This window comes from Haliotis asinina, chromosome 12 (genome assembly GCF_037392515.1).
Source record: "Haliotis asinina isolate JCU_RB_2024 chromosome 12, JCU_Hal_asi_v2, whole genome shotgun sequence".
Lineage (NCBI taxonomy): Eukaryota > Metazoa > Mollusca > Gastropoda > Lepetellida > Haliotidae > Haliotis > Haliotis asinina.
The window spans coordinates 54,328,734-54,348,708 of NC_090291.1; the positions used below are offsets into that span (position 1 = coordinate 54,328,734).

The 19,975-nt window shown below is 41.9% G+C and overlaps 1 protein-coding gene across 1 annotated transcript; it reads left to right on the forward strand.

The window, feature by feature from the left end:
• The first annotated feature begins 3,262 nt into the window (after positions 1-3,262).
• LOC137257575 (tripartite motif-containing protein 3-like) lies at positions 3,263-17,735 on the forward strand. Its single transcript, XM_067794899.1, has 4 exons — positions 3,263-3,294; positions 5,029-5,320; positions 5,562-7,201; positions 16,478-17,735. The coding sequence occupies exons 2-4, from the start codon at positions 5,029-5,031 to the stop codon at positions 17,648-17,650; spliced, it is 3,105 nt and encodes a 1,034-aa protein (XP_067651000.1). The 5' UTR covers positions 3,263-3,294; the 3' UTR covers positions 17,651-17,735.
• The last annotated feature ends 2,240 nt before the right edge of the window (positions 17,736-19,975 follow it).

A 19,975-nucleotide genomic window follows, 5' to 3' on the forward strand; every position in this document is an offset into this window, starting at 1 on the left:
TACAAGGGTTGTTAGTATTCATGTCAATGTTGTTATGTTGTCCTCTTTGTTCACCATGTCGTTAGAGGTTGTCTCAGCAGAGTGAGTGATACACTAAAACCCACAGAAGACAACTGACATAATTGGTGGATCAAGTGTTGAAGAAAAACAACAACATCAACAACAAGAAACAGCAGTGTTTACATAAACTGTTGTATTGAATGATATTCCAAGATTGAGACAGTCGTATGTAAAGAATGCATGCAATGATACAAAATGTTGCTCTCTCGCATAAATTCTTTCTGGTGGTGTCTGATGCTAAAATAGATATCGCGGCCTGATAAAACATCGTGAATTCAAATGGCATGCATTCTTACCATCCTCAGCAATCAGGGTGTAACGTAACACCTACTTTAGATGTGTGTCCAATAAAACACCCCTGTGCATCGAGTATGCTCGTCTCATTGTCAGTCTGTGTCCTGTTCTCGAAGCAGTTTCAGTCAATACGTTAACGTTTATTCTAGACCGTAATAGGTCATTTTTCCAGAAACAGGATGTCTTTGTCTAAGTACCTTGGTTAAATATCACTAAGTTGTTTGACATCAAAATCGTATTGATTTATGACTTCTTCTGACCCATGCACTGTTACCAGAATATAACGTGCTTCCGTAATGACATTCTGCTAGATGGTCTAACTGTGCATCTAAGCAGTAATATGTGAATGAACAAACTGTTAAGATCTTCAGCCACTTTGGGTTCTATAATTCCCTATCATGTATAGTTGAAGACTTGCATGTGTAGTTTTAAGGGTGTTTTTATGTTTCTAACACGTGTGTCCTTCCATTAAAGTCAATGGACGACATTTCTTTTGACCACCCCCAACAGCAAGACATTCACGGAAGTAACATGATCGAAGTTTGGGTATGACTCGTATCACGCGACCGCCATGAACCTCAGGGATCTGGTTTTATTTTCAGAGTCGCTGAGTGCCCCAAAGTCGATAGTGTCATTGATGAACCGAGTTACCGATTAGCCCCATTGTTAGCTGTCCAGAACTCAGCTAGAATGTGCCGTTTGAAGGGAACATATTATCGTATCGTATTATCGTTATATAAAGCCCTTAACCCGTTTTTTCATTAGTGATGACTCAAAGTGTGATATTATTTTCACCGCATTAAAAGTAAATACTTCTATTTAGTCACTAGTCATTCTTTATGGTCACTGAGCTCATTCCTCTCATTGCCTACTGCGGTAAGCAAATGAGCAGTGATACATGTGTCTCCGATCTATCGGCATAGAGTACCTACATGGTGATGGTCGATTTTAATATAAATTCACTTGCTATAAGGGTGGGTAGATAACAACGTTTGAAGATGGGTCATAGTGGAAGCCATACTGTTGTGTTGGGTGATATTCATGTGAACAAGTGAAACTACTGAAGCTAGTCCCAACATGGAGACGTCCCAATAATAACCCTGGTGATTCGGGGTTTCTTTAGTTGACAGACATTGTTCGTTTAACCGACAAGAAGGGGTGCAGGCATTTGCTATAACCAACATCAAAATAATCATTGAGTGAGTGAGTTTTGTTTTACGTCACATTCCGCAGTATTCCAGCTATATGCAGGTTGTCTGTAAATAATCGATTCTGGTTTGTGACAGTCCAGTGATCAAGAAGATGAGCATCGATCCACGCAATTGGGATGCAATGACGTGTGCAAACCAAGTCAGCAAGCCTGACCACCCAATCCCAATAGTCACATGTTATAAACCGGATCTTCACTGGTTCAAAATTATCACAGCAGGTTCAGATGATTGAACAACCATTTGTCGGAGTTGATGATGAGTGGGTGAAGGTCAGCACAAACCATAAAAAACGGCACGCCAGCCGTACGTTAAAAAACCCGCAGATGATGAAACCAACGCGCCTACAGACAGACAAAAACCTAACATCTGTCAGCGGATCCTGGCATCGCGCTACGGGACACAACGTTGTAAATTGATATCGGCTGATGGGAGGGCTATGTGTCCATGCAAACGCAACGAAACTACATAACATTTTCACAAAGGAGAGATTCGTAGTTTTTTTTTTCCGATGGTAACGTAATATTTCCGAGAAGGACACGTCGACTGTGTCAGACAGCAGTCGTCTTCCTCAATGATTTCTCTGTGTTTCAACTTTCATTTAAATGCGTAAATGATTTTCTGATTTTGTTGTTTTGTATTAACTCTCTCGTCTCTATACTCAGGTGTAGAAACATTCCAGCGAGCTTGTGTCAACGCCCTGGAACAGTCTTCAAACTGGGCAAATCAAATCAATTACCCTTCAACTCGGGGCTCAATCTCTCCTAATAATTAGATTCCAGTTCGGTTTGCGGGCTATTCATCGATGCGTGTTGTGCAAATGCAACTCTTGTCTGCATGCCAACGGAAGTCAATAATGCAGGAACAAGTAAACCGGATATGTTCATCCACGCATGAGCATATGATGATAGCTACAGAGAACAAGGTTAAGACAAATACTGTCAAATAAGTCTCGTTTAGTTTGCGATCAACCCGCTAAATGTAAGGACGACTGAATGGCCTGGTATTATGACCAACACTATCACGTGTAGGGGATATTTTGAAGAGAAATATTTGAAGTGTATTGTATTAGTATAGAGTAGGCTGCAGCGAGACGACTACGATCCAAGTTTGTGTTGGCACGTTTTTGTGAACTATCACATATCACAGTCCAATGTGTGGGTGTGTTTCTGAACTACAGTGTGACGCTGGGCAACAGTGTGTAAGATTTAAACCACTGTGTTAGGACAGGACACACGTATTTTGGGCGAAACTTTCTGTCATCACTGAGTTTACATTTATCCAATCAAATACCTTTTCCTTTAAGAACCAATGGAATCTGTTCGTGGGATAATCGAGACTGGTAATTCTCTAGCGTTTCACATTTGAAGGTTAAGTAGATCTGTAAAGACTACCTTCATGTACTGTGCTTTCCTAAAAATGTTTATTTCCTTTACTGATATCGTAGGAAGCTGCACCTATAAACTTTAGCAATGGTGCCTGCGCGCTGCCTAAACTCGGTCCGTGAAAGTTCCTTTCTCCACCTTCTCTACCCACCCACAGTAGCACAACATCTCCATTACACATATCGATTATAACAACAGGCATTGCATACTACCCCGCAGTACCCCGCCACCCTACATACATCACATAACCTCCATTCCAAAGGGAGGCAACTATATGATTAGAGGAGATGTTTTACACTCGGGGTACAGTTCCCCAGTACACCGCTGTTTACGACTGACCTGAGAAGGTAGGTGTTGTCTGCTAGGAAACTCAGAGACATATTTCTTCCCTCTGAAGGATGTATATTGATTTCAGTGTATACTTTTGAGTTCTAAGCATGACGTATCTGACGAGTAGTCACATAATATACACGCGTTTACAACGAGAAATTCCCTGTTTATAGATTATACAATGCCAAGTATTTTGTGTGCTTGTACTTTCGTTATTGAACTGGGTCATACAAGCGCCAGGTTCACTGTTCAGGTTGGAACAGGATATTTGTGTGTTAATATAAATGTCATAGAAATGTATATATTCCCATGAAATACTTAAATTTGAAAACCTAAGACTCTGTTGGAATTAAAGGGCCATGAAGCTTAAACTAAACCCTCTATTCAACACGGAAGATATCTATATATATATATCCTACTTCCGTTATGATAAATCATACAACGTTATCGCCTTCACAGCTCTCTCTGTAGCCATCCAGATTGATAAAAAAAACTCGGACAATGTTAAAGACTTTTACACAAATCAGTGACGTGCATGAGGTGAACAACGTTGCTTTGTGACACACTTACAGGCCCGTCGTCACGTGACCTGAGGTGGATGTAATGTAATTATGTTATTAAACCCTGGTACCTGGTTGGAGCATGTAATGTCGACGTGGAGTGGAATGTTCGGCAATCTACTTTCGAAACCTCCAAATCAAACACAGTTAGCAGATTTCAGAATATACAATGCCAAAGAAAAAATACTCATGAATTCGAACATTAAAAAATATCAGATCAAAGTGCGAGCATTCCGTTTACATGGGGTTTGCTATCAGAATTAACCTAAACCAAAAGCTTGCTATATATCTATATGTTCGATTATTACCAATTTTTGTACTTAGTTTCGACAGTGATGACAAAACAAATGCAATGCAGGAATTTAGAATGTCTTGGTAGAAGGTATCATGGTAAGTAGGAAAATGGTTCATTGTTAGTTGGCCTAGTGGATTGGCTGGATGACTGACTGGTTGATTGGCTGGTTGATAGACCAGTTGATTGAAGTATCGATCGTTTTGTCTGTTTGTTTTCCAAACAGTAAAGCCCACCAATATGGCTATGACAAAAGAAGAATTGTAGGTTGCTGCCATATCTAAGGGAGGCAACTGTGTATGGCGAATCCTTCAAAGACTTATAATCTGTTTGGCTCAAAAGCGGACTGATGAGTTGCATTTTAGCTCGAGAACTAATAAACGTAACATTTTCAATGAAGCACTAATCATATATCAGAACACCATACCAACTCTGGGAAGTTTTTTAAGAACATTTGTCGATAAAATAAAAAAACCCAGTTTATCACTAAAATATTGACACAGTTCACTATTTGTTACGAGGGAGGAGTGTCGAGAAAGGGACAGCCAGGTGTGCGAGAAAGCATGGAGACAACACAGCATCGGTTAATGAATCAAACAAACTTTTTCGGCACTTTTGTTCTTCTCGAAAATCTGGTTGTGCCTTTTTCTGCACTCCTCCCTCGTAAAACGCCGTGAACTGTCTCAATATTTTCATGAACATTTGCAAAACAACTTTTATATTATTCGGACAAAAATTCTGCAAGAATCTCATAGAGTTGGTATGATGTTGGTTGGTTTGATTACGAATAGGGTTTTATTAAGTATGTTATGCTTATTAGTTTACCAGTGACACTGCAATTCATCGGTACACTTTTGACCCAAACCGACTGTAAACAGTTGCCTCACATTGTCTTTCAGATGGCTACCTCTCAGAAGCTGACGGAACATTACTTAACCTGTGTCATCTGCAACGGCGTCTTCAGTAATCCCTGTACACTTGTGTGTAATCACACCTTCTGTCGGAAATGTATCGTCAACTACACCAAAACCAGACCAGAAGCCATCTGTGCCAAGTCCCTCCTCTGTCCATTCTGCAGCAAGATGACGAAAGTGTCCGACCCTGAGAGACCCGTGGAGGAGTGGGCGGATGAGATCAAGCCTATCTTTCTGATCCAGGGCCTCTTGGACTCGTTTGGTTCGGGATCTAAAGGTACATGTGTTAAGCGGCTATCATACAATGACTCAGAAGTATATTTTATTTTACCATACACCATATGTTACCATTAGCACGGTATAAATATGTGTCTACAACTCCAACCATCACAAAGATATCAGTTGCTAGGGACAGGATAACAAATCTTACATGTCTTTAGGTATTTTGCACAATCTGAAATCGGTCAACCTGTGCACTGAATGTTACACACCTTTGAACGTACAACCTCAACTTTCAGATACAACCTGCTGCAGCTATTGTAAAGAGGAAGGGGAGACAACCCCTGCGTCAGTTTGGTGCTATGTGTGTGATGAGGCGATGTGTGTTAGATGCGTCAGAGTTCACAACCGCATGCCATCAACTCGTCATCACGATGTCACTGACCTCTCTGGGGAGGTCAAGGTCAAACGAAGGCGGATGGTCATGTGTAAGGAACACAAGGATGAACGTGTTAAGTTGTTGTGTAAAGATTGCAGGAAAGCAGTTTGTTATGCCTGTTGTGCCATCTATCACAGGCAATGTGTCTCTGTGGTCAGCTTGGAATCAGAGATACAGGCAATGAAAGCAGCACTGACGCGGGCGACTGGCAATTTGTCACAGAGAAGGGAAAAACTCACCAAAGAGATCGAGACAAAGAAATGTAGGTTGGAAGACGAAACATTTCGATTGAAAGAAATGGCATCTCTTATTAACTATGAAACTACCAAGGTGATAGAACAGATTAAACTCAAGAAACGGAGACTTTTACATGAACTGAAAGAGATCTCAGACAAATGCATTGGTCAAATGAAAGCAGAGATAAAATCAGTTGAGATGTCAGTACAGATGTATCAACAACAGACGGAGTTGATAGACCAGGCTCTACAATCTAAGTGTGACATGGATGTGTATGAGATGTATCAGGGATGTGAGTCCGGTGATGTGGAGGCTGTCGGAGACGTTGACCTGAAGCAGAGAGGAAGAATAGCCAGTGTCAGATTCCGACAGGACACAGAGAAGCTGAGTGAAGCACTGGACGATCTACATCTGGGCGAGATAGAGGTCCTGTATGAGAGTGTGCTGGACCTGAAAGCTACTCCTGTGTTACAAGACACCACTGACGTCAGAGTAGCGGACGATAAATACACAGCAGTACCTTCTGGAGTGACAGTGGTGGCGGTGGGTGGGGTAGACACGGTTGTCGTCACCGACATCTACAACAGGAGTGTGAAGTCCTTCTACACCAGCAACAATCAGCGACGCCACAGTAAGATCCTGCTTGGTGGAGTTCCTTGTGGTATTACGAAGTTGACAAACGATCGGGTAGCTGTCACTGTGACGCACTCAAAACAGATAATAACACTAAACGTTAAACCAGACCTGGAGTTACTGAGAACCACAAGAACCAGCAAACAGTATTATAGTATAACGTCCCTGACTCCATCAACACTAGCATCTGGTTCCCGGTCGCCTCCCTCTGTTGATATCCTGGATATGACAGGAAACGTGTTGAGATCCATCAGTCCGCTCTACAAAGGTAACAACATATTTGAGCATCCCGACTTCCTCAGTACCACTAGAACAGGTAACATCCTGGTGTCTGACGGCAGAACCAAGTGTGTCGTGTGTCTGACCCCCGATGGAGACGTGATGTTCAACTACAGACCTACAGGAGACCCAGCACTAGACTGTCCTCAGGGTATTACAACCACCAGCACAGGCGACATCCTGGTTACAGACTACAGTCTGCACCGAATCATCCATCTGACTGAGTCAGGACAGTTTGTACAAAATCTGCTGACATCCAAGGACGGTATTCAGAATCCATATGGAATGTGTATCGATGAGAGAGGGTGGCTCCGTATTTGTCTTCATAAGGGTGTCATACAGACGTTCTCGTGGACATAAAGAAACACTGATGAGCTGCTGATGTATGTCGGTGCATTCTTGCAGAGACGCACAGACAGAAGATGACATTGTTGTAGGTGTGTCCTCTTGTGTCTACAACAAGGTGTATCTAGTTGTCCATATTGTTACAAAACAGTAACTGTCATGCCACGGTGTCAGGTATTCAGACCAAGACGATCAAGTGATCACATGTGCAGTACTGATTTTTGTTGAAACTGAAAGCGTATAAAGCGTGTAAAGATCTAAAATGCTTAAGAAGAAAGAAAAACGTTCAGGATATATAATCCTTTTGAACCAGTTGGGGATTAGGGGTTGGAGGTTGGAAGTAGTAATGGCCACTACTCCCATACACTGTGCGATGGAGATAGTAGAGATAGCTCTAGGGGAAATCAAGGCCACACACCTCAACAACGTTAGGTTACAGCTGAACATCCACCGGTTTCATAACAGATGCAAATCCAAACACATGAAGTCGGAATTTTTATCAATCTTCATCAATCAATCTGTCACATGGCTTGAATACATTGAACCATTAATCACACAATATGTAAACCAGTCTGTCACCTTCCTACACAAAACATGGCGTGGCCTCCATCCCGCTTACGTCATGGGTCCTTCCGTGGTTGACTGGACAGTGTGTCTACCCAGACAGAGTGGGAGGTTCGAAGGTCGCGTCTTATCAAGTTAAAAGATGGTTCTAGTTGGCACCCTCGGGTGTGCTCGGCATTGATAAAAAAGAAGACTTGATTCAGTCTCATACTCAGACTGGTTTATTCAGTACTGCAGGCCATGTGACCTAGGGTACAATTACACCACACCATATCATTTTGCCACATGGATTTGATAGGAAGAAACACAACTAATAATTAAGAACGGCGTGCTTCAAATACATGCTTGAAATACAGTGATAGAAATTTGATTGTTTGTGGATTTTGTGAACAAATAGGTTTGATCAAGTTACGTTTGTTTGGCATAACAGAGGCTGACCATGGTTAATATTTCGTTCGAAGTGCAGAATATTTTGGACATGTAAATAGTATGTGGACTTCATCTTCGATGTAGAGATCCATGCAATATTCACAGCAGATGTTATAGTCACAATGTCGTTTCTTCTTCCTTTATGCATTTACCTTCAGATTGTTCAATGTTATTCTAAATTTACAGAATGCATGTACCAAAGACGTGTCTTGAAGACAAGTAATATATCTTTCTGTGTTAAAATCAGTTTTAAATCTCGAGTATAACGACAGAAAACTTGAGGCAGAAATAGATCAATGCCAGTCCTGAATAAAGATATCCTGTAACCTTTTATTGAATGAGGTGATGAATAGCTTTTCATCACCAACTTGTTGTGACAACCAAGTCCATACAAAGAGCATGAAAAGAGCAGAGATCTGACCTCTGACCTCCATAACCCAGTTATGTCTACCATTATCATCTAAAGGTGTTATCGACACATCTAAATGTATCTAAAGGTTTCAACCAGTAGTTGATTACTCAATATTACACAAATACACTGCGGCGACCTGTTTCATTCAACATTACTTTGTTTGACGCAAATTTCCCAACGGATAGGAATCGTTTCAGGTATGATGTAAAGACCTTTTCAAATTTCTTCATTGTAGATTGTTCCCCATATCTCGGAGCCATACAGGTGGATTGGTAAACTTTTGCAGTCGAAAATATTCGTTGCTGTGGATAACGTCATTGCACGATTACTTTTAAATAGCTGGTACACTGGCCTCAATGCTTTCGATGCCTGTGATGCCAAATTGTTACATGCAGCTGACCACTTTAGCCTAGATGAGAATAGTAGACCAAGATATTTGTAGTATGTTGTGCGCCCCAGTTGTTCGCCCGAATAGAACCACTCCTCACCCTTGCGTATAATTCCACCATTACGAAAACGATCATGCTTGATTTATTCATATTGACAGACAGTCCCCAAGACTTGCAATACTGGTATAATACGTCTAGTTGTTTGCAAACCAATAACCGTGTACGAAAACATGTTGACATTAGCAGCAAATAACAGCATCTTAATATCCTCGATGTCCCGAGAAACAAAGATTTCGTGTTTGCAGGTCTGGTAGATTTCAGTGGCTACTTCATTGATGAAAATAGTAAACAAAAGAGGAGTTAGCCTACATGCTTGCCGTACTCCAGAACTCGTCAAAGAGGCGTCAGTTTTCCCGTTGTCAACTTTTACACATGCTTTGACTGAAACATCATATATTTTAACATGGCATCCGTGAATTAAAAGCGAGTAAAGCAGTTTGTCCCTACCTACCAGATCAAACGCTTTTTGAAATCAATAAATGTGCAGTAGTAAAGAATCGCCTTTTCACAAAGGTATTTTGAACATAGAGCTTGAAGGATGAAGATATTTCAACTGTTCCATATCCTGGACGACAGCCAGCTTGAGCTCCAAGGAGAATTTCATTTAAATCAGTCCATGTTCGTAATCTGGTTTCCAGCACAGATGTGAATACTTTTCCCGCCATGTTAAGCAAAGAAAATCCTCTATAGCTATTAGGGTCAAGAGTAGATCCAGTCTTGAATATCGGCGGTATCAGGCATACATTACACGCATCTGGAAACAGTCCTGTATCTACGATTGTGTTGAAAAGTGGATCCAGAAGTGCTAAAAGTGACGTTTGTGCTGCTTTAAAGAACTCAGGGGGTATGCCATCATCACCAGGAGCCTTACCAGCTTTAAGATGTTTTATAGCTTGCAGGGTCTCATCATCAGTGATTGTGTCAGACAGCAGATTACTCCCCAGAGAATGTTCACAGTGTTCACAATAATGGTTTGTTATATATTCCAAGACAAGTTCATCAAATGAGTCGTTCACATCGGCATGCACAGGGGTTAACAAATCTTTGACGTATTTATATAGCGTTTGCGCATTTACAAGACATGGCGAGCGTTTACAGTTCATCACTCGTTTCACAGTGTCCCAAAACTCTTTGCAGTCTCCATGTTTTGCGGAATATTCTAAGTGTTTAGCAATTTTACCGTCCATTTCAATTTTCTTACAATCACAGCATTTTCTAAATTGTGACTTGGCATCTATGTAGTTTACGAGATTTTCTTTGCTTCTACCTTGTTTGAACACATTTAACAATTTACACTTATTTCGTTTCAAGTTCTCGCACTCAGGGTCATTCTGTGCAACATTACTCTTAGGTTTATGTTCCTGAACGCACGATGTCAGTATGTCATTGAGAACTGGATATCTTGAATCAAGGGATTCTCTTCAAATATGAGGCTGTAGTTACGTTTTCCGGAACTGTGAATAAGTCTGGAAAGGTACACACGACGGGCACGTGATCGGACTCTGCTCTTGGAATCACCTCCAGATCACACAATTCGTTGAACATTTCACTTGACACAATAAAGTAGTCAACAATGCTGGTACCTGAATGTGAAATAAATGTGTAGTTACTTGGTGAATCAGAAACCGTACTTCCGTTTACAATGTGGATTCCAAACAGTTTCCAGTAGTTGAAATCCATACATATTTGTGTCACTATCGTGGGACGTCCTGGGTAAACTAAAGGTGTCAGACGTATAATAGTTGGGTAAGGGGAGGTAATTTGAAGAATCGTCACCTATAAAGTCATCAAGCTCACCTGTTCGTGCATTAAAGTCACTGTTAATGAACACTGGCATATCATCATCAAAGTCGCCACTGTTAATGAACACTGGCATATCGTCATCAAAGTCGCCACTGTTAATGAACACTGGCATATCATCATCAAAGTCGCCACTGTTAATGAACACTGGCATATCATCATCAAAGTCGCCACTGTTAATGAACACTGGCATATCATCATCAAAGTCGCCACTGTTAATGAACACTGGCATATCATCATCAAAGTCACCACAGCGATCAATACCACTCTCTTCTGTTTCTAAATAAATGGAGGATTTCTCAGGATGAACATACACAAAACCTAGAATCAATGTTCTATTAATTTTCTTACATAAGACCCACAGTCATTACAAACACAGAAATGACGCATGCGCAGTGTTACGTTTCCATAATGACATTCTGCAACATGGTCTAAGCAGTACTCAGTACTATGTGAATGAACAACTGTTAAGATCTTCAGACACTTTGGGTTCTGTAATTCCCTATCAGTATAGTTGAAGACTTGCATGTGCAGTTTTAAGTGTTGTATGTTTCTAACACGTGTGTCCTTCCATTACCTCAATGGACGACATTTCTTTTGGCCACACCCAACAGCAAGACAATCACGGACGTAACATGATCAATGTTTGGGTATGACTCACGTGATCGCCATGAACCCCGGGGATCTGGTAGTGTTTTCAGAATAGCTGAGTGCCCATTAGTCGATAGCGTCATTGATGAACCGAGTTACCGATTAGCCTCATAGTTAGCTGTCCAGAACTCAGTAAATGATATGCATGAAGTCATATTAGGGTTAAAGTTTTTATACCTTGGATATTTGTCAGTGAGGCATAGCGTATAATTACTTTCACTGCATTAAAAGTAAATGTTTTCTATTAAGTCACTAGTCAATATTCTTTATGGTCACTGAGTTCTTTCCTCTCTCTGTCTACTGCAGTCAGCAATTGAGAAGCGATACATGTGTCTCCTATCCATTGGCACAGAGTACATCGCGATGGTCGATTTTGATATATAAATTCATCAGCTTTCACGACTAGTAGATAACAACCTTTTAAGATGGGCAAACTTGACAAGTAAGTTCCAACATGGAGACGTCCCAATACTAGCTGAGGTGATTCAGGTTTCGTTTGTTTGACAGACTTTGCTCGTTTAACCGAAATGATTGGGTGTAGCCATTTGCCATTACCTACATCAAAATAATCATTGCGTGCGTGTGTGTGTGAGTGAGTAAGTTTCGTTTTACGCCACACTCCGCAATATTCCAGCTACTCGACCCACGCAGCTGGGATACGATGACATCTGTAAACCAAGTCAGTGAGCCCGACAACCCATTCCCATTAGTCGCATGTTTCTACATGCATGGGTTACTGAAGACCAATGGTGTTGATAATAAGTGGGCGAAGGTCAGCACCTACCATATGAAACGAAGCGTCAGCTGTAAGTTCAAAAACACCCGCAGAAGTTTGCCACCATGATGAAACCAACACGCCTCCAGACAAAAACCTAAATTCTGTCAGCGGATCCTTGCATCGCGCTAAGGGACACATGGAAAAACGTTGTATCAATCGATATCGATCGATAGGAAGGCTACGTGTCCATGCAAACGCAACGGAACTAAATGACAATTTCACAAAGGAGAGGTGCTTAGTTTTCTTCCGATGGTAACGTAAATATTTCCGAGAAGGACACGTCGACTGTGTTCGACAGCAGTCGTCTTCCTCCATCATTTCTGCGTGTTTTTCAACTTTCATTTAAAAGCTTAAACAAGTTTCTGACTTTGTTGTATTTGTAGGAACTGAGAACAACGAAGAAGCTCCTCTCTATCCTCCGGTGTAGAAACATTCCAGCGAGGTCGTGTCAACGCCCTGGAATTAGCAGCACTGCGCATGTCAGCTACACGGAGATAAAATCTCTGAGAAGGGGAAGAAAAACAGCGATTACGTGATGGGAGTAACGGCCACCTCCTTCCATCTGTGCTATGTGTTGGCATCACTTATCAGTTTCATGTCGCAATTAATTTGTTCCAATCGGAGCAACTCCCGCAGCAGATGACATCACGCAGCCGACATATCCTTCCTGCAGCTTGGCGGAAATCTAATTTAAGGAAAACTTCAAAGCACATCGTTCTGCTCCTTACAGCGCAGAACAGTCCTCAAACTGGGCAAATCAAATCAATTACCCTTCAACTTGGGGCTCAATCTCCCGTAATAATTAGATTCCAGTTTGGTTTGCGGGCTATTCATCGGCGCGTGGTGAGCAAATGCAGCACCGGATATACTCATCCACGCATGAGCATATGATGATAGCTACGAAGAACAAGGTTAAGCCAACTACTGTCAAATAAGTCTCGTTTAGTTTGCGATCAACCCGCTAAATGTAAGGACGACTGAATGGCCTGGTAATATGACGGTTTTCTTGCCCTAGAGTGCATGCGTCTCGCACTTCAATCTCTGTGCAACCTTTCGGAAGCGAAGAACAAGGTACATGTCCGTGTATCGCCCCAGATCTGTGAGAAGCTAATTAGATGAACTAATCTTTGTGACTTTGAGAAAAGTTTATAATCCGACATGTTGTTGACACAACCAGAAAGAAACATTTGAAGTATGTTGTATTAGTATAGAGTAGGCTGCAGGCACACGATCCAAGTTTGTGGTGGTCCGTGGTCACAACAATACCTAACAGGAGCATTCACGTTACTGCCTACAGCAATGATGGGGTCAATCGGCAATGTAAGGACGACTGAATGACCTGGTAATATGACCAACACTATCACATGTAGGGGAATATTGAAAAGAAACATTTGAAGTATACTGTATTTTTATAAAGTAGGCTGCAGCGAGACGACCACTGTCCAAGTTTGTGCTGGTACGTTTTTGTGAACTATCATATATCACAGTCCTACTTCATGATACATTTTTCAAATAGAGATGCTTACCCTGTTTCTGACAAACATTCAGTGTCTTGTCTAGGACATGCTGACATTATCTTGTGAGGCTAGCTTGCTTTGCCTAGGTAGCCCGTCATGTAGCCATTATTTCAGTGAAACACCGACCTGTTGTAGTATAACAGCGTCAATACACTCGCCTCTGTTAACGGCTATAGTTCTATCGGGTATAAACCGGAAGCATAAACTGCACCTTCATTTGAGGCACGACGGACCGGTTGTCTCATGTGCGCAGAGGTGTAAAATGTGATGAATATAAATTCCCTGTAGATTCACTTAGTACAACTGACAAAAAGATAAATTAAAGCCCTATGCCTAAAGCCCCACGTATCTACAACAGCTAACCATAGAAATGACATGGGACCTTAGAGCATAGCAGAACTGAAGATAAAGTAAGGACGTCTGTCTGTCTCTCTCTCTCTCTCTCTCTCTCTCTCTCTCTCTCTCTCTCTCTCTCTCTGTTTGTGTGTGTGCGGGGGGGGGGGGGGAAGAGGGGGTGTCATTGATTTTGTACATGACATGGGGAAGGAGGGATAGTGGTCACTTACTTTGTATATTTATTTTAGGGGGGTCATTCACACTGAAATCATCATCATGTTTTTGATGTCATCGAGCAATCTATCAAGTTATCAAGCATTCGAAACTCCCAGAATTCACAGTTTCTCGTCGACGATTCAGACGTGTGAGATGTGATGCGCGTGGGGTCATAACCGCATCATCTGAGTTCACGTTCCGCTTGTTTCCAAGGACAACCGGTGATTGAGACCAGACTAATTTCGCATCTAATTCATTACTGTTGATTTTCAGCATATTTCGGCCACTCAGTGTCAGATATTGCAGCTCACGGATTTACCAAATATTGATTTCGACGAAGGATCCGCGAACGTACTGTGTTTGCCTGGGATTGGACAATATGGGTCCAGGTAACAAGTTAAGCAACGTTGGTCATTGAGGGTTCTTGTTGGGCAGCTTCACTGAGCGTTTCGAGGACTCCAGCCCTACCACACAACGAAGAACATGTGTGATCTCACCTTAAGAAAGTTTGTTTTTGTAAAAGCTACCTCTGTTCACCAAGCTGTGAATGAAAAGCCTGTTAACCTTCCAGCTCACCACAGGTAGATTGGGATAACTGGGGTAATAATGTCTTAATGCCTTGAGCATACATCAGCAGGTGCGTGGACATAAGACGCCATTACCTTGATATGTATCATTATCTATATAATCTAGGTCTTACGCTGCACTCGTCTCATAACTGCATTTACCTTAGACATGACACCCTGGAACTACCTGTCTGGATGCCTGTAACACCCAGTCCCACAAGTCTATGTCCATGTGTACAATCTCGGTGTTGGAATTGTCATCTAAGAAGACTGCAATGCATTTGTGGAATTATTCCTGGAAGTTGCAGCTGCGTTGCTATGACCACGAAAACCACGTAAAAGGGTCATGTACAGCGATAGACTATTCACAGCAGTGAGATGAATATAGAATGGGTCTTATATAGTAACTCTGGGCTGTGAGACCTATTCGAGGCGTGTCTCTATTATTTACAACTGTGTTGTCATTCGATAGAAGTCATCCTCAATAATGTGGTTGTAAGAGGAACCAAAGGGATCGTATGTTACGGTGTGACTCCTGCATGTCACCGTATGATATCTGCTTAGATCGATGCTCAGTATGTCAGTCACTGGACTGTTCTATCTAGGCTATACATCTGTACAGATCAACTTGACATGGCCTGACCCATAAAGATCCGGGTTGGTCTTAAGTTACTATGCCTGGCAACTAACGGAAACGGGTGGTGCTGCTCGCCGACTTGATTGACACATGCTTTCGTATCCCAGTTGCGTAGATCGATGCTGTTGATCACTGCATTGTCTGCACCAGACTCAGTTATTTACAGACAGTCACTATATTGCTGTGTCGGGCGTTAAACAACAAACAGATAGTAAGTCAGTCACATAATGTTTACATCTGGATTGTCCATTGTCCGTTAAACAACAAACAGATAGTAAGTCAGTCACATAACGTTTACCTCTGGATTGTCCATTACACTCAATGTATTCCACTGATATTACATTACTGCTTACGGTGACTCTGTTCTTGCCTGGTCTCATGCCTGTCGGAAAAGGCAAATAACAGTATCGGGACGACAGGCTCTCTGTCTCTCTGTTGACATTTACGACAGTTGGTAAACGACATTTACTGACTAAAACAGGACAGTCTTCTTGAAAACAAATATCTTGTTCGCCTTTCACAGATTTATAGACGCTGATGAGTGATGACAAAATCGCCTATACCGTCAGATGAGGCTCAGCATGGATGTGTTCTTCGGGCGATCCAGAATTCTGTTCGTTGGTTCAAATCCCAGATTCTCGATTTCTCCAGCACCCGGTTTCAAAACGTTGGGCTTTACATCAACATTAAGCTGGCAAAAGTGTATAATGTTCAAAAAGTCTAAAAAGTCTATTTATATATGGAAACACAACACCTAAATAGTTATAGTGTGTAAGACATTGCAGTTTACAACCTTTATAGTCCCACATTTCATGTTTAGAGGGTAATCCACTACTCTTAATAACAATAACTTTTCACACAATCTGAAATCGGTCCACCTGTGCACTGGACGTTAAACACATTTGAACGTAGAATTTCAACTTTCAGATACAACCTGCTGTAGCTATTGTAAAGAGGAAGGGGAGACAACTCCTGCGTCAGTTTGGTGCTATGTATGTGATGAAGCGATGTCTGATAGATGCTGAGATGTCAGTACAGATGTATCAACAACAGACGGAGTTGATAGACCAGGCTCTACAATCTGAGTGTGACATGGATGTGTATGAGATGTATCAGGGATGTGAGTCCGGTGATGTGGAGGCTGTCAGAGACGTTGACCTGAAGGAGAGGGGAAGAATAGCCAGTGTCACATTCCGACAGGACACAGAGAAGCTGAGTACAGCACTGGACGATCTACAGCTGGGTGAGATAGAGGTCCTGTATGAGAGTGTGCCGGACCTGAAGTCTCCCCCTGTGTTACAAGACACCACTGACGTCAGAGTAGCGGGCGATAAATACACAGCAGTACCTACTGGAGTGACAGTGGTGGTGGTGGATGGTGCAGACACGGTTGTCGTCACAGACATGTACAACAGGAGTGTGAAGTCCTTCTACTCTAGCAACAATCAGCGACACCACAGTAAGATCCTGCTTGATGGAGGTCCTTGGGGTATTACTAAATTGACACACGACCAGGTAGCTGTCACTCTGATATACTCCAAACAGATAATAACACTAAAAGTTAAACTAGACTTGGAGTTACTGACAACCATGAGAACCAGCAAACAGTATTTTGGTATAACGTCCCTGACTCCATCAACACTAGCAGCTGGTTCCCGGTCGCCTCCCTGTGTTGATACCCTGGATATGACAGGAAACGTGCTGAGGTCCATCAATCCGCTCCACAAAGGTAACAACATCTTAAGGCATCCCGACTTCCTCAGTACCACGAGGACAGGTAACATCCTGGTGTCTGACGGCGGAACCAAGTGTATCGTGTGTCTGACCCCCGAGGGAGATATGATGTTCAACTACACACCTACAGGAGACACGGCACTGGAGTGTCCTCGTGGTATCACAAGTACCAGCACAGGTGACATCCTGGTTACAGACTACAGTCTGCACCGAGTCATCCATCTGACTGAGTCAGGACAGTTTGTACAAAATCTGCTGACATCCAAGGACGGTATTCATTATCCACATGGAATGTGTATCGATGAGAGGGGGAGGCTACGTGTTTGTCTTTGTGAGGGTGTCATACAGACGTTCTCGTGGACATAGAGAAACACTGATGAGCTGCTGATGCATGTCGGGGCATTCTTATAGAGACACACAGACAGAAGATGGTAGTGTTGTGGGCATGTCCTCTTGTGTCTACAACAAGGTGTATCTAGTTGTCCATATTGTTACAAAACAGTCGAAAGTAACTCATGCCACAGCGTCAGGTATTCAGACCAAGACGATCAAGTTATCACATGTGCAGCACTGATGTTTGTTGCAAATGAAAGCGACGGCTGCCGTGTGGAGATATAAAATGCTTAAAAAGAAAGAAAAACGTTCATGATATATAATCCTTGGGGATTAGGGGTTGGAGGTTGGAAGTAGTAATGGTCACTACTTCCATACACTGTGCGATGGAGATAGTAGAGATAGCTCTAGGGGAAATCAAGGCCACGCACCTTCTCAACAACGGTAGGTTACAGCTGAACATCCACGGGTTTCATAACAGATGCAAATCCAAACACATGCAGTCGGAATTTTTATCAGTCTTCATCAATCAATCTGTCACATGGCTTGAATACATTGAACCATTGATCACACAATGTGTAAACCAGTCTGTCACCTTCCTACACGAAACATGGCGTGACCTCCATCCCGCTTACGTCATGGGTCCTTCCGTGGTTGACTGGACAGTGTGTCTACCCAGACAGAGTGGGAGATTCGAAGGTCGCGTCTTATCAAGTTAAAAGATGGTTCTAGTTGGCACCCTCGGGTGTGCTCGGCATTGATAAAAAAGAAGACTTGATTCAGTCTCATACTCAGACTGGTTTATTCAGTACTGCAGGCCATGTGACCTAGGGTACAATTACACCACACCATATCATTTTGCCACATGGATTTGATAGGAAGAAACACAACTAATAATTAAGAACGGCGTGCTTCAAATACATGCTTTAAATATAGTGATTGAAATTTGATTGTGGATTTTGTGAACAAATAAGTTTGATTAAGATACGTTTGTTGGCATAACAGAGGCTAACCATGGTAAATATTTCGTTCGAAGTGCAGAATATTTTGGACAGGTAAACAGTATGTGGACTTCATCTTCGATATAGAGATCCATGCAATATTCAATGCAGATGTTATAGTCGCAATGTCGTTTCTCCTCCCTGTATGTATTTACCTTCAGATTGTTCAATGCTATTCTAAATTTACAGAATGCACGTACGTAAGACTTGTATTGAAGACAAGTAATATATCTTTCTGTGCTAAAATCAGTTTTAAATCTCGAGTACAATGACAGAAAACTTGAGGCAGAAATAGATCAATGCCAGTCCTGAATAAAGATATCCTGTAACCTTTTATTGAATGAGGTGATGAATAGCTTTTCATCACCAACTTGTTGTGACAACCAAGTCCATACACAACCCGTTGAAAAGAGCAGAGATCTGACCTCCGTAACCCAGCTATATCTTCCATTATCATCTAAAGGTGTTATCGCCACATCTAAAGGTATCTAAAGCTGTCCGTTTGCAACAGTTTCAAACAGTATTTGATTACTCAATATTACACAAATACACTTCGGCGACCTGTTTCACTCAGCATTGCTTTGTTTGATGCAAATTTCCCAACGGATAGGAATCGTTTCAGGTATGAAGTATAGACCTTTTCAACTTTCTTCATTGTAGATTGTTCCCCATATCTCGGAGCCATACAGGTGGGTTGGTAAACTTTTGCAGTCGAAGATATTCATTGCTGTGGATAACGGCATTGCACGATTACTTTTAAATAGCTGGTACACTGGCCTTAATACTTTCGTTGCCTGTGCATGCCAAATTGTTTACATGCAGCTGACCACTTTAGCCTAGATGAGAATAGTAGACCAATATATTTGTAGTGTGTTGTGCGCCCCAGTTGTTCGCCCACATAGAACCACTCCTCATCCTTGCGTATAATTCCACCATTACGAAAAACGATCATGCTTGATTTATTCATATTGACAGACAGTCCCCAAGACTTGCAATACTGGTATAATACGTCTAGTTGTTTGCAAACCAATAACCGTGTACGAAAACATGTTGACATTAGCAGCAAATAAACGTACCGCATCTTAATATCCTCGATGTCCCGAGAAACAAAGATTTCGTGTTTGCAGGTCTGGTAGATTTCAGTGGCTACTTCATTGATGAAAATAGTAAACAAAAGAGGAGTTAGCCTACATGCTTGCCGTACTCCAGAACTCGTGAAATAGGCGTCAGTTTTCCCGTTGTCAACTTTTACACATGCTTTGACTGAAGCATACATATTAACCAGAACATCATATATTTTACCATGGCATCCGTGAATCAAAAGCGAGTAAAGCAGTCTGCCCGTATCTACCAGAAC